General features: G+C 30.8%; 1 protein-coding gene across 3 annotated transcripts in view; it reads left to right on the forward strand.

The window, feature by feature from the left end:
* Triqk (triple QxxK/R motif containing) overlaps window positions 1-25,974 on the forward strand; it is a 72,289-nt gene that overhangs the window by 26,450 nt on the left and 19,865 nt on the right. For 2 of the 3 annotated variants that reach the window (XM_071602430.1, XM_071602428.1), the window contains one exon: window positions 16,337-16,418. In XM_071602430.1, coding sequence (XP_071458531.1) covers window positions 16,358-16,418 — 61 coding nt within the window. In that variant the 5' untranslated portion in view covers window positions 16,337-16,357. The remainder of the gene's footprint in view (window positions 1-16,336; window positions 16,419-25,974) is intronic. The other variant, XM_027946322.2, reaches the window with a different exon arrangement.

A 25,974-nucleotide genomic window follows, 5' to 3' on the forward strand; every position in this document is an offset into this window, starting at 1 on the left:
CCAAGGAATCTCCATACTGCTTTCCAGATTGGCTGCACCAATTTGCAGTCCCACCAGAAGTGTACGAGTGTGCCTTTCCCCCCCACATCCTTGCCAATTTTTATATTCTTAATAGCTGCCATTCTGTCTGGAGTTAGATGAGTAGTTTTGATTTGAATTTCTCTGATCACTAGAGATGTTGAACATTTTTTCATATGTTTGTTGATTAATTATATATCACCTTCTGAGAATTGGCTGTTCAGTTCCTTGGCCCATTTATTTATTGGGTTATTTGTTCTTTTGGTGTTAAGATTTTTGAGTTCTTTATATATCTAGAGATTAGTGCTCTGTCTGATATGCATGTGGTAACATGGTAACAATTTGCTCCCAAAATGTAGGCTCTCTATTCACCTCACTGATTTTTTTTTTTTTTTCTGAGAAGAAGCTTTTTTAGTTGGAATTTACCCATTTATTGACTCTTGATTTTAATTGTTGCACTATAGGACTCTTATTAAGGAATTCAGGTCCTAATCTAACATGTTGGAGATTTGGGCCTACTTTTCCTTCTTCTTTTTTTTTTTTTTTAAAGAGAGAGAGAGAGTGAGAGAGAAAATTTCAATATTTGTTTTTCAGTTTTCGGCAGATGCAACATCTTTGTTTGTATGTGGTGCTGAGGATCGAACCCGGGCCGCACGCATGCCAGGCGAGCACGCTACCCCTGGAACCACATTCCCAGCCCCTACTTTTTCTTCTATTAAGTACAGTGTCTCTGGTTTAATTCCTAGGACCTTGATCCACTTTGAGTTGAGTTTCATGCATGGTAAGAGATAGGGATTTTCTCTTTACTTAATTTCTCTTTAGTCTTTTGTAATTTAAGTTTACTCTAAACATTTTCCTTTTTAAAGAAAAAAACCTAATTGACTTATAATATGTACAGGAACATGCTTATGACCTAATAGTGTATATATTGAATTTTTAAAAAATGCACACTGATGTAAAACCATGAGTATTTTATTTTAGCCACAATTTATATACATTTTGTTGATGAAGTCTTTGGATCTGTATAGTCCACAGCATGGAAGTTAGAGTCTTTTTCTTTTGTACAATTTATTTCAAATCTATATTTTTCTTATTTTAATTTGCTAGCTTTTTGTTTTCTTTCTTTTTTTTGGAACTGAATGCTTTTAGAAAGCTCAACTATCACTATGCAGCATCACTTTGACATCTTTTAAAATGAAATGCCTTAGGAAAGACATTTCACATTTGACAGTGTAGGAGTTTGGGAACAGGAGATGGGAGATGGAAAACCACTAAGATAGAATTTTTTTTGCTTGCTTTATGTATTTTAATCATATCTGACAAATCATTTTTTGTTAATCCATTGTAACTGAAATTTGATTGTACTTCTTTTCTCTCTACATTCTGCATTAGAGTTATGTTAGTCATAACTCAATGCTTTTCCCCATCAATGGTTTCCACATTGTTTTCTCAGTTTGTTACCTCAATTTCTTTATTATATTTCCCTAGTAATACAATTTGGTGGTTTTACAAATGTGTGATTTGTATCATAGTTTGTAAATGTAAATTTTAATTCCACATTCTGTTTAAAAACTACCAGTTTGAAAAACTTATTTTGGTGAAGTGGTAATGATAGAATCACATAGTACTTCAATATAATACCCTTTCCACATTTAATGTAACTTCTATATAATTGAATATATAGTAGTTATTTTTATACTTTTCACAGCTACTTACTAATAAGGCTATTTTAAAATAAATAATACAGAATGATAAATCTATAGAAATGAAATATCCATGAAGGGTATTCTAATGGTTGCTTTCAACTCTTTATTTCACCTTATTTTCTTAGATTAAGATTACTTTGGTAAACATAGCTTACTTTCATTGGTTTTAAAATATGTGTTTGTTGGGCATGCTGAGGTGTACCTGTAATTCCAGTGATTTGAGTGGCTGATGCAAGAGGATTATAATTTTGAGACTAGTCTTGGTAACACAACAATGTAGCAAGACCCTGACTCAAAATAGATAAATAAGAAAATAGATAGATAAATAAATAAGTAAATATAATGTTTTATAAAGCAGACTGGAGATATAGCTCAGTGGCAAAGCATCCTGGATTCAATCCCACATTACCAATAAATAAATAAAGAAAAAAGATATGAGTTTTATAATAGTATTATTATTATTAAGATTATTCTAATATGCAAATATGTGTTTCTAGGCCCCAAAATAATTATTCACAGTTGAGTACATGGGCTAATATATATACAGTTTTTTTTTTTTGTTTGTTTTGTTTTGTTTTTAGTTGGAAAGGAATCTAGAAATTGTTTAAGAAGGGAAACTACATGACTTTGTCAAGGCCATTTAGTCTTTTTTTTTTTTAATAATATGGTTAAACTAAGGTTTTATGCCTGTGACCTGGAATGTTTACCTACTAGTTTTTATTTTGTCAAGGGACACAGACATTGAACAAGTATCTTTTTGAAACTGGACCAAACTAGAATTTTTTTTCTTTCAGTTTATTATTCCTGAAGTAGTTAGCTATATACAGAGAGAGTGAAAGACAAATCTGTATTATTTTTGGTTCCCTCTGTATGGGCTTAAATGGCTTTTCTTATGATGTTTTTGTTAGATCTGGAAATGAATTACTTGAAATGGATAATGGACATGGAAATGACTAACAATTAGCATTAGTGATGGCTGCCATTAAAATAGATAAGGAATTTAGTGAGTAAAATCTCATTTGTATATTTTACAGTTAAAAGTATGAAAATCATTGTTTTAAAATCCTAGATTAAGTGATGAATGAATATATTTACTCATAATTTCACTTTATGGGTATTGAATATAAGTAATTTAGTATAGCCAAACTGTTTTTTAATGTACAAATATTTATGTGTATATACAGTATGTGACTATATATTCAAATGACACTTTTAGTTTCCTGTCTAGAATTCTTACTCTTTATCTTCAAAGAAGTCTGACTATATTCCATTATCTACTCTTGCTGAAGACCGCCACATACTTAGGGGAAACAGATCCCACTGTCAGTTTCAAGGGATAGTTGGTTTAAATACAATCTCATTTTCCTTACCATAAAGTGGAACATATATGTCCATAATGTGTAAAATAATGTGATAGGCCTGTATGGGTGTTTAATATTGGATATTAATATCATCCTCCAGTTGGTCCCTATCAACCCAGGATATTTATTTGGTACATTTGGTTCAAATGAGCTTTTATCATTTTTTTTCATAAGTAATTCACAAATTTAAAAAATCTTAGATATTAATTTTCTTTTACTAATTACTATAAAAATTATCCATATGACAAATTTATATTGATAACTGTGTCCAACAGGTTTCTCAGTGTCAAAGAAGAAAGTTATACAGATAATTGTGGAATAGGCAAGACTAAAACTTGGTGATATTGGATTGGAAGTATCAACTTCACACACACACACACACACACACACACATATATATATATATATATACATATATATATATATATATATATATATATATATATATATATATATATATAAAACAGTATATCTCCATTAGAAATTAGCATATCTTGACTTCAGATCTTTGTTTCTAGATCCAATTTTTGAGGAAATGTATACTGGGCATCTTGGAAAAATAGCAGATTCAAGAGCAGGTGTAGGAAAAGTTCAGGATGATCTATGAATATTTTAAGGGCTAGACAGTATGGAAGTAATTAAAATAATTATGGTAGGGGCTGGGGTTGTGGCTCAGTGGTAGAGTGCTCGCCTAGCATGCATGAGGCACTGGGTTTGATCCTCAGCACCACATAAAAACAAAATAATGTGTCCACCTAAAACTAAAAAAAAAACATTAATAAATAAATATTTTTTAAAAAAATTATGGTGATATGTCAAAAGGACACAAGCCACCTTGAAGGACATTCCATTGGCCAATACCAAAGCAATTTGGGCATTAAAATAAACAAATGATACAGATGAAATCTAACTCATTGATCAAAAAGTGATCTATGATTATATACTGCTATAAACACAAATGAGTAAATAGGGAGAAGCAAATACTCTTGTACATAGTACAACACCAACTAATAAATGTGGTAGGAATGATGAAATTGGAAAATAATTATATGGTAACTGTCAGAGTTTTAATAATTCAAGAAACATGAATAGATGGCAAACTAATAGTTGCAAAATTTTATAAAGAACAAGATATAAAACTTTTTATAAACACATTGATTACTAAGGAAAAAGCTTAAATTCACAGTGGAGAAATTGGGTAGAAACTACCCTAGTGAAGTAATCAAAGTTAGCATCACCAATTGAGGACATCATGCAATAAAAACAATACTATATTTGTGATATTCCTGTGATGTATTTGTGAGTTGAGTGAAAACCAAAAATTGAGGGAGAAAGCAGGGTAAAAAAGTTAGACAAAGGATAAATGAGAAAATTAGGTTGATCATTCTCAGTCAGAATGATTCTGAACGTATGATAGAAGTAGTCAGGGCTAGGGAGACAGGACCTTAGTGTATATTTGAAAGAATAAGGCACCAGAGGAGAGCATATTATATGGAACAGGTGAACTTCGGGAACATCAATTATCAGTTTCACAGGCAGAGGTAGAGTGCTTATAAAGGAGGCCAAGAAAAAAATCTAAATGGAGAGGAGAATCAGGAAAAGTGTTACCTTGGAAACCAACAACTTAATATTTTAGGACTAAGTACTCAGTGGTGCCACATGCCTCAGAGTAATTTTGTAAATAATGACATTGTTTTCTCATAGCACAACTTTCTCTTATATTATCATATTTGCTGCAGGAAATTTCTAAAATATGAATGTTTCCTGAAACATAAGTATTGGAAAAGAAGATTTGCCTTCCTTCCCTTTTATTGCAATACCTTACTAGTTGAACTGTGGTGTATTATAAATTGTCCTTGTGTTTCATAGTTGTGGCAAGGATATATTCCAGCTGTCCTAGTTTACACATTTGACTTTGGGTAGTGGGGACCCTTGCTTTCACAAAAGGGTCCTGGTTTGGATGATAAATTATATAGCCATCCTGTTATAAGCTTCTGTTAATAGGATCATGTGAATCTGGGGAAGTAATAAATAAGTCGGTGTTGCAGCCAGTTATTGATATCTTTTATTCATTAACCAAAAGCTTATTCCCTTCCTTTATAATTCTAAATCAGCTTTTTAATAAATTTGGACAAATAACACTGGGAAATGTGGCATATTCAAGCCCACTCTTTGAGACTGACAAGGCACCTGTACAGACTCAGAGGATTTTCAGTAGACTTTATTAACATATTATCATATTTGGAGTATATCAGAACATTTCATCTACACTGAACACACATGCTTCAGAAATTCGTAATCATATTCATCTAACATTTGGGCTATACAGATACAAATGTATTTTTACTAATAAATCTTCAGAAAAAAATTATTGGAAACTTAAAAAGTAGTTGCCATTTGAGATGTTTACATCTACAGTGTATCTATCACTTTTCTTCATCCTTTAGTCACCAGTTTTTGGTACCAGTTGGAAGAAGTATGGATTATATTATCTATATGAAAGCTAAAGAAACTCTGGATCTCCTAGACCTCTCTTAAAATAACCCAGTTTAAAGGGATTATGCACATTGAAAACTCGAGGTTTGAGACCTTTATTCATAATGTTTTCAGTTATTTTTTGTCTCATAAGCAAAAGAAGACTGAAAGTAGGTTAGTTAATATTCAAAATGGATATGAAACTGTCCTTTCTCAACTGTGTAATCCCTAAAGCCAAACATACTCTTCTTTCTTCTCATTCCTCTTAACTAATCAGGCTCTTGAGTGAAGCTGCCCACCTTATTGGTTGTATGCCAGAACTATAGAAGTCTGTTTTTTATATTTTTAATGTCTTCATCAGTACTTTGTAATAATAAAAACAGAGTCTGCATTTTTTAATTTGATACTATTTAATTGTAACCTTTAGAAAATCTTTTGAAAGAATAATTTTCATAAAAATAACCTTTATTTAGAGAATAATGTAACTTGTGTGACTAATGACCTTTTAATTTGATGCCTACAAGTTCATAATAGGTATCTCATATACCAATCCTAGCTTAACTAACTGATCTCCTTTTGCAAATATACAGGAAATTAACTAAAGTGCACTTCCTGTTTTGTTGAAATAAAACACTTGGTGATTTTAACAATCATATTCCTGTATTGGAAATGATTACTCAATAGAAATTCTCTCCTTTATGTGGCTTCTCAGATTTGAAGTAATTACCCCTTTTATATTTGTGTAAAGTTCAGAATTAAAAAAGTAATCCCAATGGACTCAGCAAATGTGGCACCCCCTCCTCCAGTGATGAGTGTTGTTGATGGTACACACAAGGCAGCTTTTTGTCTATTCTGGGCAGTATAAATTTAATGTGTTGTTTTCAAGTGTGTCATGTGTCCAGATGCCACAACAATCTGTGCATTAAAAAGGCATTAAAACGAAAGTAAGTAAAATATTTGTGGGTTATTTTTTGGTGGGGCCCAAGGAATTTGTGATGTAATTATGTTTGGATCAACTAATTCTGTTAGGTTTTGGGAAAAAAACAAGCACATTGTTTTCTTATAGCAATTATAAACATTTTATCAGATAGATTTCTAACACTCCCTCACTCCCAACCTCACCACATACCCTATACATACATTACCTTGCTGCCAGGGAGTTGATCCCCTTGTTGAACATGCTGCCTCCTTGATCCCTCCCCAGTCTTACTATTTCTAAATGGTAAGGTCTTGGACCTTTTGATTAATTATACTATAGTTAAAAAGCACTGTTATTGTCTCTCAGTTTTCCGTCTGAATCATGGCCCCATCAAGGCTGCTTCTAAATTCTGAAAAAGTCAAACACCAAATATTACTACTTTATATTTGCTACATATCTTCCTTAGTGGATTTGCCTTTGGATTTTAGCAAGTTTTTTCCCCTGTTCTATTAATTATCTTCAAAATTTTCAGTCTTTCTAATCTTATTAAATAGAATCTGATTCAGTTATCATACAAAACTTTTTGATGACTGTTGCATTCAGAAGAAGCTTATTTAATAAAAAAAGAATTTAAAAAGAAAATCATGAAAAACTACCACAGTTTAGTCATGCTGCCCCAACCAGACCTTACCATGCATCAAAGAGGATAAAGGATCCCACAGGTCCTGCTCAAACTTCACATCTGCTTCCAACAAGACTTTGCAAATTACAGCATGCAAAAAACTACCTGTGAGCTTGTTATAAAGAAAAGCAGTGGTTCTTAATCTTTAATGGTCATAATAATCACCTGGGAAGTCTAAAAGCCAAGGAAAATTGGCGATCTATGGGCCTTAGCCCTTGAGATTCTGATTCAGAACTGTGATGGGGCCCAGGAGCATGCATTTTAATGAACATTCCAGACATCTCTGAGACTGGGAATGATGGCCACATTTTTACAAATGCTGACTTACATCCTTGAATTGCACTGATATTGTAAGTATACCAGTGCTGAATTTCAGCTTGCCAACCCTTCCTAGATTGACTGGTATTTCCCCAGGCCGCAATTGACTCCTGAGAGACCAGAACATTCAGTATAGTTTTGGGATAAATATAGTCCAAGGTTCTATACATTCCTGTTCTGTGAATGCTTATGCCCTGCATTATACTGTGGTTCTTTTCATGAACCGCTCTCCTGCTGTTCTCTTTCCTCATATTTTTTATATACCACCTGAACTCTCTGTCATTGAGCACTTCATTGAGTATTAGTTTTACTTTGTGAGATTAAACTTGATTTTCTTATAGACACCACTTTCTTGAAGCATTCTAAAACAGAGACTATTCTTTCTTTAAATTTCTGCGTACCTGTGAGTTAAGAGTTTGATTGTTATCATATTTCTATATTGCTGTCTCTAGATCATTTACTTTTCTGAATTTAAAAACAAACAAACAAGCAAGGCAAGTTGAAACACCCAGCTCCTTTGGGGTTCATTCCATTTAACTGTACTGTTATCTCTCTCTCTCTCCATCTATGGGCATTCAGATCCCTCCTTAGTCTTCTTAGTTCACAATTTTTTGTGTGTGTGCCCAAGCCCAAATTCTGACACCATCCCAATGCTTTCCCTGTTCACATGTGTAATAATATGTGCATTATCCTTTCTCTCAGTTCCTTAGTTTTTCATGTTTTTCTATCCAAAACAAGTACTATCTCAATAATATCAATTCCTCATACTCACTATTTAATAACTTTAGTTCTTCCCTAATAAATAACCTGTAATTCTTCTACTGTTAATATTAATTATCTTTTACTCTCAAGTTTGGTTGTTCAACATCATCTAAACCTTAGAATCAAAAACCAATCAAGTTTCTGGTTAAATCTAAACCCCCGCTATCCTCACTTTCTTCTATAGCTTTAGACACTATGGGACATCACTTCACCCACTTTTTGTACTAGCCTAAACTCTTTTTTTTTTTTTTCACCTTACTGCCCATATGTTGTGCCCATTTAGAAAAACTAAAACTCTGCTTAATCTGACTACCTTTTACCTGTGCCTGTACTGGGCACCTGAGCACTCAGAAAGAAATACATTTATAGTCCTGTAGTCCAGTGCTGCAATAGGTTAATGGTTACCAAATCCATTTGATTTCTTAGTATTTTCCTTCAACCTGTTTTCTTTGTAGACAACTCTGCATTCCTCCACAGCATGAATTCCAGTATCTCTGTACTTTCTACCTTCCCTTTCACAGGAGATAATCTTTCCTCCTAATTCATAATAATAGCAGAGCTACCAAAACTCTCTCCTTTTGGCTACCAAACTTTAAACCACTTTTTTTTTTTTTTTGGCGTGTGTGTTTATGTATTTCAACCATTGTTTCTCTTTTTCCTCTTAAAGTGAAAGGTAGTGTAATATGATTATCCAATCAAATATGTACTAGATTCTACCCCTTCCTATCTACTTAGAATTCTCAATCATTTTTTTTTTTTTTTACTTTTGGTCCAGTTTTATTTTTTTCTCCCTTATCCCTTAATTTTCTACTTGTTCCTTTTAGTTATCATTTAAACCAACTCAAATTTCCATCTTTATTTAGAAATGAGCCTCAAGAGTAAAAACAAAGCATAACAACAAAAAGAGCAAAATCTTCCTCAATCCTAGTTCCTTTCTACTTAGAGGAGATCAGCCTGGTCAAGTGATGCTACAAGGACAAATAAAACTGATGAGTGCCTATTTAATTTGGGTCCAAAGAAACCTTTGCTTCTTTCACTCAGCGTATTTAAACCATTCTAGGAGGTGTGCAGTGGTACCTCAGTTCCAATTTTAATTGGCATTTTGCTGATTACCAATGCTGTTAACTTTTTAATGCACTTGTCATTCATATATCATCTTTGGTGAAGTTACTATTCAAACCTATTACTACCTTTTTTAAAATTGGTCTGTATCTCTAAATATTATTGAGTATTCCTCAGACATTCTGAATGCAAATTCATTTGTCAGATATAGGTATTATGAATACTTCCTATCTATTACTTGCCTTATTTATATTTTTCTAGTATGTTTTATGCACAAAAATTAATTTTGATGTAACACATTTTATTCTATGTTTCTTGCTATTTGTATTATAACTAAGAAATATTTGCCTCTCTCAGGTCTTATAAATTATCTCTACTTTATCCCTAATATTTATTTTATTTTTTTAGGTCTTCTGTTTAGGTCATGGTTATCTTGAACTGTGTATGGTGTGCAATAGGGATTGAGTTACTTTGTTTTTTGTTTTGCTTATTTTGTTTTTCTTAAGAAAATACAGTAATTCTAGAACTATATTTTAATACTGCATTAATTTTAATTCCATAGATTGAAGGCTGAAACCCAGCAATTAGGATTCTTTTCCTGGAGCATAACTTTTGGGATTGACACAGTTAACTATTCTATAGTTACTTTTATGAACATTTATATTAATGTTGGCAAGTTATTAGGGGTTTGGAAGTAATCTTTTCACATTCAAAATTTTAGGTAATTTCTTGTGCTGCTACAAATGAAATTAATTTGGCAAAATTATAGTAAGCTGATAATAAAACTGATATAAAATAAAGGTCATTTGATCTTGAAAAGTTATGAAAGACTGTTAGCTCTCTAGTTTTATACAAAATTTTGTTTCTCATAATAATGACTTGTCCCAATATAATCAACCTTCTGTATATAAGGGTTTCCTACCCAAGGTTTTCAATTCTATAGCCTCAAATACAAACTGAAAATATTTGAAAAAAAGAAATTGTTTTTTTACTGAAAATATATAGGATTTTTTCTTGTCATTATTCTCTTAACATGAAATTATAACAATTGGCATTAAATTTTGATTGTTTAAAGGCTTATAAGTAATCTACAGATGATTTAGAGTACATGGGAGAATATACATAGGCTATATGTAAAAACTATGCCATTTTATAAAAGGGTTTGCCATTTTATAAAAGTTTCTGGGGATTTGAATTTCTGAGAGGTCCTAGAATAAATCTTCCATGGATACCTAGGGATGGTTATTATATTTATTTACTTATTAAAATGTTGACAATTAGTAGTAATATTAATAAATGCAACCAATAATGGAGTGAGATAACTAACATTATTTAATGTAATGTTAATTTTTATGTTTATAATAACATACATTGTCTATTTCACATTCGGATAGTATTTCAAATCTTTTTTTTTCTTTAAATCTCTAGAGACCTAAATCATGTATGATGCCTCTCAGGCTAGGTATAAGTGATTACTCATTGGAGATGATACTGGTGTGCATTATTAAAATATAGTTTCCACTAGTGGTGATGTATTGAAAGGACATTTAAAGCAGAATACAGAGCCTGAGTAAATTCATGAAAATGTTCATGATATTCTTCATGGAACTAAAAGCTGAAATTGATAGTGTACGGAATATAAGTAGGGAACAAATGACAAACTCAGATCGTTAATGGATCTTTATGTTAGGTTTTTTTTTCTTTAAGAAATATGTCATCATTTGCATGACTCCAATAAGTTAATTACATGAACAATTTTCAATTTTAAATACTTTGGAAACAGGGTCATTCGATCAGGAATAAATATCTTCTTTGTTTAACACTATGTCCTAGCAGCTAGCATGTGGTTATATTTTCATGATTGGTTCTCAATTTTGATCCAGCCATATAAAATATTTCTACATAATTATAACTTCATGCTTAAACTGAGGATTTTCTTAGGTAAGGGCTCTTCTCTTAGCTTTAAAAACTGAGATAATTATTTTTCCATGGTCATGGGTTGAATCTTTTAATAACCTGTGTTTTGATATATATTTAAATGTCACAGTCTGGATTTAATGCTTTTTCTGGAAGCAGAGACATGTGTGAAGGCTTTGGGTTTCTTATTTCTTTACTTGTTCTTTCTGGATTTCATAAAAAAGGTATAAATGAGCAATAAAATGACTTGGATGGAATGTGATTGAATATAATACTACATTTGTTTGTTTTAAGAGGTCACATATTTTGCTTAAAATTACATGTGGCAAAATTGTTATGTTAAATTCAGGTTAAGAAAGCATATTAAAAACAAAGATATCTTAAATCTTAAAAGTTCTAGAGTGTAAAGTTTTAATTAATGAAAAAATTAATGATGAATTATTTTAATATGCAATTTAGGTATTCAATAAAATTAGCATTCTTTCTTCCTTAAGTATGTGTTATCAAATTTCAAGAATGTTAAAAACTTCTCTGATGATTTAATCTGAAATCATTCCTACAGCAAAATTCATAAATAATAAATACTATCTTATTAATCCATATTTTAGTTTAGCTGGGTCTCAGAGCAAGTTATCTCCTCAGGGAATGTAGTGTTCTTTATAAAAGGAAGTGATGAGACATAATCTCTAAGGAATTAAATTGTGAAAACAATCTTAGTATTGTACATGCTAATATAAATCTGTTATTCCCTTTCCGCATCTATCACAACACATTTTAAATTGTGGCTGATCTTGTATGCAAATAGCTGTCTTATTAGAAATTGCGGCTGTATGTGCTAATGTCTCCCTGGATTTCTTGGGAGTTTTCTATCTAACCATCAAAGCAATAGAAATGAATGATGATTACTGCAAGACTTTGAAGAACAAAGAAAAGTCAGGACATTTTAGAGGTTCTAGATATATGAGGCATTGACAGTTTGAACCATACAGATGAATGGGTATCTCTTTATTGAGGTAATTTAAAATAGCCTCAATGTGTTTATTAGTAAAGTAAAATATTTTTCACTTTCTTGTGTTTGTTACAACTAATTAAATGCAAGTTTTTTTAAAGTGTGCATTCTATAGATGTTTTTTATTTTACCATTTGGTGAAATGATTTTTGCTTATATAAATAATTGGATATAATTTCAGAAACAATAGTAAAGTTAAAAGTTTTGAAATTTTGGTTATTAACAATCTTTAAATAATTAAGAATAAAAATTGAAAATCAATTGATAATATATTTCCTTGGTGGAAATTGTTTTAAAGTTTTTATATTCAGAGATTATTATACTTATAAAATGTGACTGTTTATAGAGCCCAGGCCCTGATAAAAATTTAAATACTTTGCTATTTTTGTCATACAGAGCACATTTACAAAATAGTGAAATTCAGTTTCCTTTAGTGAAAAGATATTCTCAATTGACCCCTTACTTTTTATTTACTACAGGCAATGAATGAATAAAATACTGGCCACTAAATTGTTAACTCTTCCTGGGATGTTGGTTTAAATGATCAGGAAGGAAATTCAGAGTAGCCATTTTGGCAGATAGCTTTAGTAACCTGATTTTCTTTTCTTTTTTTTTTCTTTTTTACACATATTCCTTAAGGATAAAAAAACAAAAAGGGATATTATCTTGTGTATTCATTTGTATAAATTAACTTCTTTCATAAATTGAGTGATATCTTTTCTAGCCTCACACAATTAAGATAAAAATAACAACTCACAATTAATAAATGCAAAATCACTATGCAAATGGATTTTCTATATGAATAAATTATAATATATCTATCAACATTATTTATGATGCTTGTCTTGACAATTATTTTGAATGTTTTGAATTATAACAAGTAACTATAGGATTAGAGATACCTTGGTTTCATTTATAAAATTTAAGAAATGTGTTATCTTACATGAAAAATTAAATGGTTTATTAGAGTGGAAGTCTTAATTTTTTAACTGTCATTTTTTAATATATTTATATTCCCAGGTATTGCTTTAATACTATAAATCTCAATATTATTATGATTAGAAAGATAGGATATAAGTGAACTTAATAATTTTCTTACATGCAAATAGAAATTATTAGAGATGCCTTTTACTGTGTTATATGGGATCATTTTAGCTATCTCTGTGAGGATATAAATACATACACACAGACACACACACATAAAATGCAGTTTGATCTGAACAGATTTCAAATGCACTTGGTGTTTTAGAACCTTAATAATGCTTATTAAAATATTTGCAGTTTGATAATTGCATCCATTTATATGGGGAGATCTCTACCTGTTTGTTTTAGTTGAAGTAATACCAACTGCTTTAACAAGTAGATGTAAGAAATGTATAGTGGCTCAAATGCTGCAAGTTTATTTCTTGTTCTCACAGAAGTATGAAAGTGAAAAATAAGTTGGTTGGAGAGCTTTCCTCCATGCACTCATTCCAAATCCAGGCTGTCACAGAGTCTCCATCCTCATTATATCATTTCTTAATCCATTCTCATCTCAACCAGATAAATTAGTATACATGAAAAAAAATTTATGTCAGTTCTAGAAGTAGGAAGCAATTTACTCACATTCTATTGGCTAAAATTAGTGATGTGCCCGCAACTATGAGAGGAAGCTGGCAAGTGTAGCCAAATATGCCTGGGGAAAAAAAAGAAAAGCAGGATTTTTGTGAGCAACCAAAAATTTTTACTATTTTGACCTTTCTGGCCTTAAAATAGCCATGTACGTCCTTTTCCCTGCCTCCTCAGTAAGAGAAAACTTGATAGAGTTTATAACTTACTGCATCCAGTTCAAAACCAAGAATCTAAAGCTAGTAATGCACAGTCTTCTCAAGTTGGGATGTGGTTACTTGAGGTTTATAGACCATGAAATTTACCCACCCTTTTCCAGCCTCACCAAAAGAAGATTCTTGCTTAGACCCCAATTATTATCCTTTCAGAGGAACTCCTTCATTTTTTTTCTTTATAATTCTGCCTTCTGGAATGTTCTTTCTTCTTGATCACATATAAATTTGATAATACAAACTCAGCAGAGTTTACCTTCCTTAAGGCTGCTCTCTGTTGTTTTAAATATAGAGACCTAAGCATTGGTTTTCACTTTCAGACCTTTTAAATGAAGTTTTTGCCTTCTTGGTAAATGTAGTTCCCTCAAATATTGCAAAGCTTCTTACCATTTCTAGTGAGCTCCTTGTACCAATAATTGTATGTTAATTTCTTTCATACATATAATTCTCAACCTATGCTTTGTTTCTATGCTTTGTTTCTATCCTGTGATTCTCTGTTTTTACCCAAGAAGTCTACTTGGAAGTAATTTTAAGTAATAGGCCCAGTTTAGACAGTAATATCCTTAATCTTAACTTTGTTTCTGTCTGTCCGTCACCCCTTCTCTTTCTGTTTTGAGCTGAGAAATTTTAATATGTTTTTTGTTTTTCAAAGTCTTTTTCAGTTTTATTTCTTGCTGTTTTGTTTTTAGCAATTAGCATTACCATCTCATTAGTACCTAATTTACTAGACTTTCTATTTCTTAATATTTTTGTTTGTGAGCTGAGCAGTTCTTGCCTTACTTTATCTTCTCCTATAGCACCTTAACTAAAAGCAGTGAGGAACAACTTCTCTTGCACCAATGTTGGTATTATTTTAGCAAAACTTATATCTGTAATGCATAAAACCCACAGATGTATAAGAACTCAATTACAATTGAATTCTGTTCCTTTCTCATAAGTGGGATAATAGGGTGGTATTATGATTTGGATGTGAGATGACCCCAGAAAAGTTCATATGGCAATGCAGGGATGATCAAAAGTAAATTGATTAGATTAATAAGAGCTGTAACCCAACCAGTGGGTTAATACATTTGATGTGTTAATAATTTGAATTTATTTCTGGGTGGTCACTGTAGGCAGTTATGATATGGCTGGAAGAAGTAGGTGGGAGGGGGTGTGCCCTTGGGGATTATATTTTGTCCCTGGCTCTTTGCATTCTCTCTGCTTCCCAGCTGCTATATCTCCATCATCCCCTTCCACCATGATGATCAGCCTTATCTCAGGCCCAGAGCAATGGAATCAACTGACTATGAACTGAACCTTTGAAACTATGAGCCCAAGTAAATTTTCTTACTCTAAGTTGTTTTTGTCAGTTATTTTGATCATAGCAGTAAAAAGCTTACTACTATTACAAGTGAAGTTCGAGAAGTTCATGAGAATACTCTTCTCCATTCCCACGCAGTCTGACCAAATTTCTGTTTCTACAAATGTAACTTGGAGATATCTGGAGTTCATTTCCACTTGAGCCTATTAGAAGGGGAAAAAGGATGCAGGATTATGCTTGAGAGATTTTCATGCTAAAGTTTGAAAGTGATGCATGTCATTTCCATTCAAATTTCTTTAGGAAAAACTCAATTTTATACTTGAATTTAGGCTAGGAAATATTGTCTAATTGTGCAAGCAAGAAAGTGGAACACACATTTGGTGGCAGATTATAATCTTTATTTAAATATTTAAATTAAATAGAAATAGTAGGATTTGAAAGATAATATTGAGGATTAATGAAACAGTACATATAGTATGCAAAATATAAATAAATGGTAGTATCCTTATTGTTTACAGTAAGATGGACACCACTAGAACCTAAGTCATCCATTTTGTCTACAAACAGAATACAAACTTCCTGAAATTCAAACTTTGCCTTCTTATATTGTGCAATGCAATAGATAATTGGTACAAAACATGTGACCAAGAGCAAGCATGTAGCCCCAGCCCATTTGAATAAATACTATGTGATTTTCACATTTACAGATAATATTATCTAACAGTGTGGTTTAATTGAGCATTGATATTTCTTGATAAAATAAATGTTTCCAAGAACAAATGATTGGAAAATTTAATTACCAGCAATTGTATCCTTGATAATTTATTTGAAAGAATTTTGTGTTCTTTATGGATATCTAATGGGAATATGTCAAAGGCATTTTTACCCATTGCTTTAAAGATGAATTTTAAGGAATAAATTATTCCTGAAGTTTGTAGATAGTCTTTTTAAGGATTTCATTATAATTGTTTTCTTTCTTTTCAGCAGGCATTTTGGAGATCAAAGATGGGTAGAAAAGATGCTTCCACTATAAAACTTCCTGTTGATCAGTACAGAAAGCAAATTGGTAAGCAGTGAATTCCCTTTGATATACTCCTGTGAGTTAAGATAAAGAAAAAAGCAATTATGCATGATATTAAGACATATTTTTTGTAATACATATGATACATAGAAATGTACAAAGAAGAACTTAGAGATTTTAGGAACAAAAACTATATTTAGCCAAGCTTGCCATAAAAATACATACTTTATGTACTTGTGATATATGAGTGTTTATACAATATTACTTACATACTAGATCTCAAGGAAAGACCCTCCAATTTTAAAGAAGCAATATTCAACATATTCCTCTAGGAAAGTGTAGAAAATTGGAAATCAGAAGAAAAAATTTAACTTTTCCTCCCCACTCACAGTGCACTCCTTTTGTGTATCCTTTCATCCCTGCTAACTCTCATTCTTTTGGAAATAAAAATGTAATACATTAATAAAAATATGTCTTTTAGTAACTGAAGAATAAATAAAGAATTTCCAGGAGAAGTCAGAAAATAATTAAAAAGAATTGATACCAAAACATAGGGTATATATTTAGTTCATAAATATGGCACAAATGTACATGCCATAAATTTTTGAAAAATTTAAAACAAAATCTGCAAAACAAAAGACATGCAGAAAAAGTAGAATAATAATCTGGCATACATGCAGCCAATTAAGAATTTTTTGTATTGTTTCCAACAATATACAGGTTTAGAAAAGTGATATATATATATATTATATGTATATATATAATATATATATATATATATATATATATATATATATATATACACTTATATATACGCACACACACATATGTGTATATATACACACACTTACATAAATATATACACATACATAGATATACACATAGATAACAATAATTACTATAATCAATCCAATTAAAAGTCATCATTTTACATAGTTATCTTTTTTGTGTGTCCTTAGAGCACCAAAAGTCTACTCTTAGCAATTTTCGGTTATGTACCTTATTAATTATGGTCCCCCTGTTGTACATTAAATCCCTAGATTTATTCATCATATGTGATTATAACTTTGTACCCTTTGACCTATGTGTACCCATTGACCCCTCCCTTACCTCTAGTAAGCACCTCTCTTTCTCTATGTATTTGCCTTTTGTTTTCCTTTCAGGATTCCAAATACAAGATATCATGAAGCATTTTTATTTCTGTGTCTGACTTATTTCACTTACCATAATGCCTTTTGGGTTTATCCATGTTGTTGCAAGTGGCAAGAGATCATTTTTTTAAAGCTGAATGACATTTCATTTTATGTATGTATGTTTATGTGTGTGTGTATATGTGTGTGTGTGTGTATATATATATATATGTATATACATATATATATACATATGTATATATATACATATATATGTATATATATATGTATATACATATATATATATATATATACACACACACACACATATACACACACACATATACACACCACAATTTCTATCTTGCAATCTGTCAACAGACACTGAGGTTGTTTCCGTATCTTAGCTATTGTTAATAATGCTGCATTGAACATGGAAGAGGAAATATCTCAACAAAGTGCTGATTTCCTTTCTTTTGAGTATATAGTTAGAAGAGGAATTGGTTTTACTTTTAATTTTTTGAGGAATCACTATAATGGCCCCACCAATGGTACAGTATTTGCTGTTCTCCATATTGTCACTATCAATGTTACCTTCAGTTTTTAAAATACTTTTTTATTATATCCATCTTAATAGGAGTAAGACTGTACCTCACTTTTGTTTTATTTTTATTTCCCCTGATAATGAGGGTAATTGAGTACATTTTCATGAACCTGTTGGCCATTTTCCTGTCTTTAGAAAAAGTCTGTTCTGATTCTTTGCCCATTTTTAAGTCAGGTTTTTTCACTATTGGGTTGTGTGGGTTACTTACGTATTTTGCATTAACTCTTTCTCAAATATAGGCTTTTCACATATTTTTTCTATCATGCCATAGGTTGCTTTTTCATTGTGTTCATTGTTTTCTATCCTCCACAGAAACTTTTAAGTTTAAAGTAGTTTTGCTTATCTATTTTTAACTCAGTTTGCACTTTCAGTATTTAATCTGTTTGACTTGGTTTTGTGTGTGGTGTAAGATTAGAAACTAGCTTCCTTATTTTGTAAGTTGATATTTCATTTAAGCAGCATCACTTATTGAATAGACTATTTTTTTTTCCACGTTGGTCAGTCTTGGCACTCTTGCCAAAGATCACTGGTCCATACTTATATAAAACTGTTCAATTGATCTATATATCTGATTTTATGTTAGTGTCATACTGTTCTGATTACAGTGGCTTTATAATTGATGTTTGGAATCAGGAAGTGTGATGTCTCCAGCTTTCTTCTTGCTCAAAATTGCTTTGGCTATTCACAATCTTTATTGGTTGTATATGAATTTCAGAATTGTTTTTTTCCTATTTCTGTAAGAAATAACATTGAAGTTTTGATGGATATTGCATTCAATCTATAGGTAGCATGGACATGTCAACAGTATTAATTCTTGTAATCCCATAACATGAAGTATCTTTCCTTTAATTGCACCTGCTCTAATTTCTTTCATCACTCTTTTATGATTTTTTCAGTATACAAGTCTGTTGCTGCTGTGTATTTTCTTCTTTTTGATGCTATTAAAATGAGATTGTTTCCTAAATTTCTGTTCCAGAAAGTTCATTGTCAATGTATAGAAATGCAACTTCAACTAATTTTATTTATGTTGAGTTTATGTCCTGCCACTTTGCTGAATTCATTTACCAGTTCTAACAGTGTTTTTGTAGAGTCTTCAGGGGTTCCATATAAAAGATCATACTACTTGCAGAGACATTTTTACTGTTTCCAATTTGAATGCCTTTGATTTCTTTGCCTTGCCTAATTGCTCTAGATAATAATGTGTTGAATGGAAGTGGTAAGAGTGGGCATCCTGGCTTTGTTTAAGATGTTAGAGGAAAAGTTTCAGTTTTTTCATCATTGAATATGATGTTGACTATTGGTTTGTCATATATGGCCTTTATTGTGTTGAGATACATTTTTTCTATATATAATTTGTGGAGAATTTTTATCATGAGAGGTTGCCAAATTCCATCAAATACTGCATCTGTTGAAATTATCCTGTGATTTCTATCCTTCATTCTGTTAGTATACTGTATCATATTGACAGCTGCGGCATATGTTGAACTATCCTTGCAATGCAGGGATACATTTTTGGTCATTGTGAATGATCTTCTTAATTGATATTGAAATTTACTTTTATTGAGGATTTTGGAACTGTGTTCATTGGAAATGTTGGCTAGTGGTTTTTTATATATTTTTTTATATTTTATTTTCATTTTTTTTCCTTTGGCTTAGGTTGTTGGCTTCATAAAATTAATCTGGAAGTGTTCTCTCTTATATTTTTTGGAAAAATTTAAGAAGGATTGGCATTATTCTTTTTTAAATGTTTGGTAGAATCTGCCTGTAAAGGCCTCTGGTATGGGGACTTTCTTTATTTCTGGTTACTGATTCAGTCTCCTTATTTGTTATTTCTATGTATAGGCTTTCTATTTATTTTTAATTGTATCCTTGTTAAATTTCTAGAAATATGCCCATGTTTTTAGAAATGTACTGTTTCTTCCAGTTATTCAATTGTTGGCATGTAATTCTTCATTATAGTCCATTATGATCTTTTTCATTTCCATGGCTTCACCTATATTGTATGCTCTTTCATTTATGTTTGTATTTATTTGAATCCTTTTTCTTTTTTCTTAGTCCTGATAAGGGTTTGTCAATTTTACCTTTCTAAAAAACTCTTCATTTTGTTAATTTTTTAAAATATTTTGTTACTTGTAGACACAATAACTTTATTTTGTTCGTTTTTTTTTAATGTGGTGCTGAGGATTAAACTTAGTGCCTCACATGTGCAAGGCAAGCGCTCGATTGGAAATCACAACTCCAACCCCTTTGTTAATTTTTCCTATTGCATTTCTTCTCTCTATTCCATTTATTTTTCTCTAATTTTTATTATTTTATTTTTTCTGCTAACTTTGTACTTAGTTTACTCTTTTTTCTAATTTCCTGAGATGTAAAGTTAGGGTATATACTTGGGATATTTCTTTTCTTTTAATATGTTGTTCATTACTATATATGTCTGTTAGTACTACTGTCTCAGTTTGTTTTCTATTTGTATAAAATCTATCTGAGACCTGGTGATACATAAATGAGAGAGAATTTTTAGCTCATTGTTCAGAAAGCTGAAAAGCCCAGAGGATAGTGTCCACATCTTATGGCAGCCTTCATGCTCCACAAGACATAGAAAAAGGTACCACATGGCAAGACAAAGAAAAAATGGTCAGCTCAGTCTCTCTTCCTCTTCTTATAAAGTCACAGATTCCATTATGTGGGTATACCCTATGTAATCACAGTTACCTCCCTTTTGCTCCACCTTCAAATATCATCAACGTGAATTTAGGGATTACATTTCCACGTGAGTTTTGGAATTCTCATTCAAACTATTTCAACTACTTTTTCTAGAGCCAATACATTTTGGTATATTGTGTTTTCATTTCCATTTGTCTAAAATTTTTACTTATTTCCCTTTTGAGTTTTCTTTGACTCAATGGATGTTTAATTTTATACATTTGTGAATTTTCCCTTTTTTCTTTTTTTTATTTAATTGATTTTATTTTTTTAAATACATGACAGCAGAATGCATTACAATTCTTATTACACACATAGAGTATAATTTTTTTGTATATAAAGTATGTTCACGCCAATTCATGTTTTTATACGTGTACTTTGTGGTTTTTTTGCATTACAGTTCTTATTACACATATTACCACAATTTTTCATATCTCTGTATATAAAGTAGGTTGACACCCAATTTGTGTCTTCATACATGAACTTTGGATAATGATGTCCATCACATTCCACCATCCTTGCTAATCCCTTGCCACTTCCCTTTCTCTCCACCCTTCTTCCCATCATTTTGCTTTTCTTATTGATGTCTAATTTCATTCCATTGTGGCCAAAAAAAAAAAGATATTTTGAGTGTTTTCACTCTTCTTAAATTTGTTGAAACTTGTTTTGTATCCTAGAATGTGTACTTTTGCTATTGGGTGGAATGTCATATATATATATATATATATATATATATATATATATATATATACACACACACACACATACACATATATATTTTTTTTCTATAGGATTTTTATTTGTTTCCTTCTTTATTTCTGTATGGATGATCTATCAATTAATGAAGTCTCCTGCTAATATTGTATTGTTTATACTTCCCTCTTCAGTACCATATATGCTGTGATGTTGGGTGCATATGTAGTAGGTCATTCATATCATAGGTTCCATATACATGGATTCAACTGAGTACAGATAAAAAATGTTTGGGAAAAACAAACTGCATCTGTAATGAGCATGTACAAACATTTTGCTTGTCAATATCCCTGAATAATATAATACAGCATAACATCTATTTACATAGCATTTCTTCATATTAGTTATTATAGGTAATCTAAAGAAGATTTAAAGTATAAGGGAAAACATGTATAAGTTATGTGCAAATACTACACCATTTTATAAAAGGGACTTGAGCATCCATGGATTTTGGCATTGAATTCTTGCAATTCCTGTGAAAATGGAAGCACACCTATATACATTTTTAATTATTGCATCTTCTTGATGAATTGACTCATTTATCATTATGTAATGCCCTTCTTTATTTCTTACATTAGTTTATTTTTATCAAGTATAGCTACCCCTGCCCATTTTTATTTTGTAATTACTGCATATACTGTCCTTTTTTCATGTCTTCATTTTTAGCCTATGTATGTCATTAAATCTAAAATGAGTCTCTTATTGACAATAGGTAATTGAATCCTTTTTTAAAAATCCATTTTGCCATTCAATCTTTTGATTGATGAGTTCAATCCATGTACATTTAAAGTAAATATCTGTAGAGAAGGAACTACTGACATTTTGTTGTCTCCATGTGTTTTGTGTTTCTTTTGTTGCTCTTTCCCTCTCTTGCTATATTTCTTTGCAATTTAATTATTTTTATAGTGAAATACTTAAGTCTTTATCTTTTTCTCATCTTTCATATTTTTTTTCCTTGTGGTTACCATGAGGCTAGTGCTACACATAATGGTGTAGTTTAAACTGATAACAACTTAACTTCAATTATATACAAAAATTCTTCACATTTGTCTCCTCAGACTAATTTTTAACCTTGTTTCTTGTTCAGAGTATTTTCTGTATGATATCTTTTTTTATATTAAGGTTTTCTCTTTGAGATATCATGTAGTCAATTTATTAAAATTCCCTTTGTGCTTGAAAGGCATAGGTATTTTCTAATATTTGGATGCATTAATACTTATGTTAATTATGGTGTTGTATTTTCTTTTTTACTTGTTGTATACTCCAGCTGTAATTTTTACAAGAAAGAGAATTATAATATCCTAAAACTATGAAGCTTTTAATTGTTGTATTTCTTTTTTATTAATTTCTGCTTTATATATTTTGAAGCTAGGTGATTATTGCTTAGCATTCTCAAATTGATATATATTTATTGTATTTCCCCCTTTCCTATTATTATGACCTCTATATTTATAAAGTTCTCATAAAGTTTTTCTTAGAGTTCTTTTTGTTTTATATTAATATTGATAAATCACAATTCTTTAGTATTTTGATGTTTTTATACTCTTATTTTCATCTTTACTTTAATGTTTACATGCTTTTGGTATAGCCTAAAATTATTTTTAAGCAGTTTTAATCCAATTACATTTATTGTGAATTAAAAAATCTACATTTATCCAATTTTATTTTATATTTCATATTTCTGGTGACTTTTCCTTGCTAATCTTTATTCCAACCTTCTATCTTGAAAATTTTGGTCATTTTTATTCTTTAAATTTTTAAAGTTTTTCTTTCATTTTTTTCTTCCATTTTTTGTTACCTTAGTTTTTTCTGGTATATTTGACTAATATAAAGTGTATCAAGTTTTAAACTCTTAAATTTAGTTTTTCTTTCCTATTTTTCATGTCTTTTTTATTTGTAGCTATGAAATTTAAATATTCCTGATGTCAGAAGATCCTAATTTTTTTCTTCACTCTAGTGATTTACATGGAAGGCTTTTAATAAATATTTGCTTAAATATCAATAAAGCAACTTCCCTAATCTCAGATAATTACAATTCTATTTACCTGTTTTAATCTAGTGTTTGTATTAGTCTTGATTGTTCTATCGTATCTCTTGAAATGATAAACTTACTGAAATGTTTTATGTATCTTTTTAAAACCAGTTTTTTGTTATCCCATTGTTTTTCTTTGATTTTACTTCCTTATATCCCCAAGAGTACCTTGTATATAGTAGTTCTTGATTTTTTTCTTGTTTGCTAAGTACAAACTAAATTTTGATGTGCTTTAGATTATCTTTTTTTTAACTACCTTTTCCCTTATTAGAAGTATCAGGATGCCAGCGTGGGTGAGGGGCAGGGTTGTGGCTCAGTTGTAGAGTGCTCACCTAGCACTCTGGGTTCAATCCTCAGCATCACATAAAAATAAATAAATAAAATAAAGTTATTGTGTCCAACTACAACTAAAAAAAAGAAAAGAAAAGAAAAAGAAAAACAAACAAAAAAGAAATATGAGGATGCCACAAGGAATCACACATACTTACTCAGAAGTAGTTTGGAAAAGCACACTTTACTTCTGCAGAAGGGTATGCTACTAAATAATGTCTGGCAAGCAAGCACACACAGATTGGGTATAACCAGCATTTTATCCCCTGGAGTATCAGGTCCCTCCCCTAGTTCCTCAATGGCTGAGTACTATGGGGTGTACCGTCTTCCCAAAAGTTACTTTAGTATTACTGACTTCTATTGAGTTATTTAAAGAAATATACCTTTAGTTGTTTCTACCTCTCTTTGTTCTCCTGTGGTGGGAAAGCTTTCTAGAGGGTTCATGAATTTTGATATGTAGGCAGTTCTTACTTCTTTACCTAAGTTTATATTTCTTTACTGAGAGATTTCTATGTGTGTTGGTTAAGACATTCTATTTCAATGCCTCATTTGTTGAGGGGCTGTTCAGGTACATGAACTTTGGATCTGCCACATCCATAGGGTATGGTATTGTTGTGTACCTTTCCATTCTGCTGTATTTCTCCTCGGAGTGCCTTTCTTAAATCCCAATTTTACATTTAAATACTGTAGTCTGAAAATGGACTTTCTATTTCTCATACCCTCCATGTATAATTTGCTGCTTGTTGGTTAGCATTTTACTGTGACTTTTTGGGGAAGTATAGCTATTAGCAACTTGTTGGATTAACTTCCTAGTATCACAATGGCTAGTGTTTGTTTCGTTGTACTGTGTTAAATGATGGTGTGGCCCTTGTAACGTATGATTGATATCCAGATTTTCTGTATAAATATTAAAAAATTATCATTTGTTTAAATTAACTTTATGTCATTAAAATAAAAAGTTTGCAAGAGATTTTCATTCTCAGGATTAATTTACCAGTTTACTCTCTGAAGTACAGATATCTCTAATAATATTGAAAAAAATGCTTTTTGCAAATTTTATGTTTAGAGATAATATCTCCCTTTTATTCTTTTTTGGAACATTGGAATAATTTTGTATGCATGGCTACAAATAAAGGTATACTATTCTGGTGACAATCCACTGAAACCATTTTTTATTGTTTCTAATTTCATAATAATTTTCCTTTTGTTAATTTGATTATTTTTTAATTAGTTACTTTATTGTATTTATAATTGTGTCTATCTTGAAGATATCAAAATGTATACCATTTATTTATTGACATAACAACTGTGGATTACTATAGGGATCCCTAAGAAAGACTATTAATTTTTGGTTTTGTAATGAATCTTTTGTTTTTTTATATAATTTGTAATATAGTAACTAAAATTGTGTTCATATGGCAGTTGGGAAATTATACAACAGATTGTATTGTTCTCTTATATCTAATTCTGATAATATGAGAAAAGTAAGATTCCAAGTAGTGTTTTGTTTTATGAAGCTGGGAGGAGGGATTTGAAGCTGTTGATGAGAAATTATTCTAAAAATGTTGAAGGCAATATAAAAGTCTTTACTGTTGATTAGCAAATATTATTTGTCAGTATCTTTGGCATGCTGTAAATAACTCATCTTCCAATAATTCATTTGAGTAATTAAATTTAGATTGCAAATTTTTCTTTTCAAATATTTTGACTCTTATCTCTCTGCTTTTCTATTGTATCTTAATTGGTGTGGTCTATATAAATGGACAATAAATTATATATCTTTGTTATAGAGATCAGACAGTGAATAGAACTTGGTATTCATCCCAGACAGAATTATGATTGAATGTATTTGCAAGATTAAAGCACTGAATTTACTTTTTTCTAATTAAAGGCAATTAAAGATTTCCAGACACAAATAAAAGACAATGAATTGAGGAATAAGTGTAGGAGCAAGTCCATTTGCAGGTGAAAAGATGTGCCTTTGAAGCAGAACCAGCTGTATTTTCATTGAAAGAATAACAGTTTAGGAAGCTTTTCTGCATGTGCTTG

Source organism: Marmota flaviventris, chromosome 15 (genome assembly GCF_047511675.1).
Source record: "Marmota flaviventris isolate mMarFla1 chromosome 15, mMarFla1.hap1, whole genome shotgun sequence".
Classification (NCBI taxonomy): domain Eukaryota; kingdom Metazoa; phylum Chordata; class Mammalia; order Rodentia; family Sciuridae; genus Marmota; species Marmota flaviventris.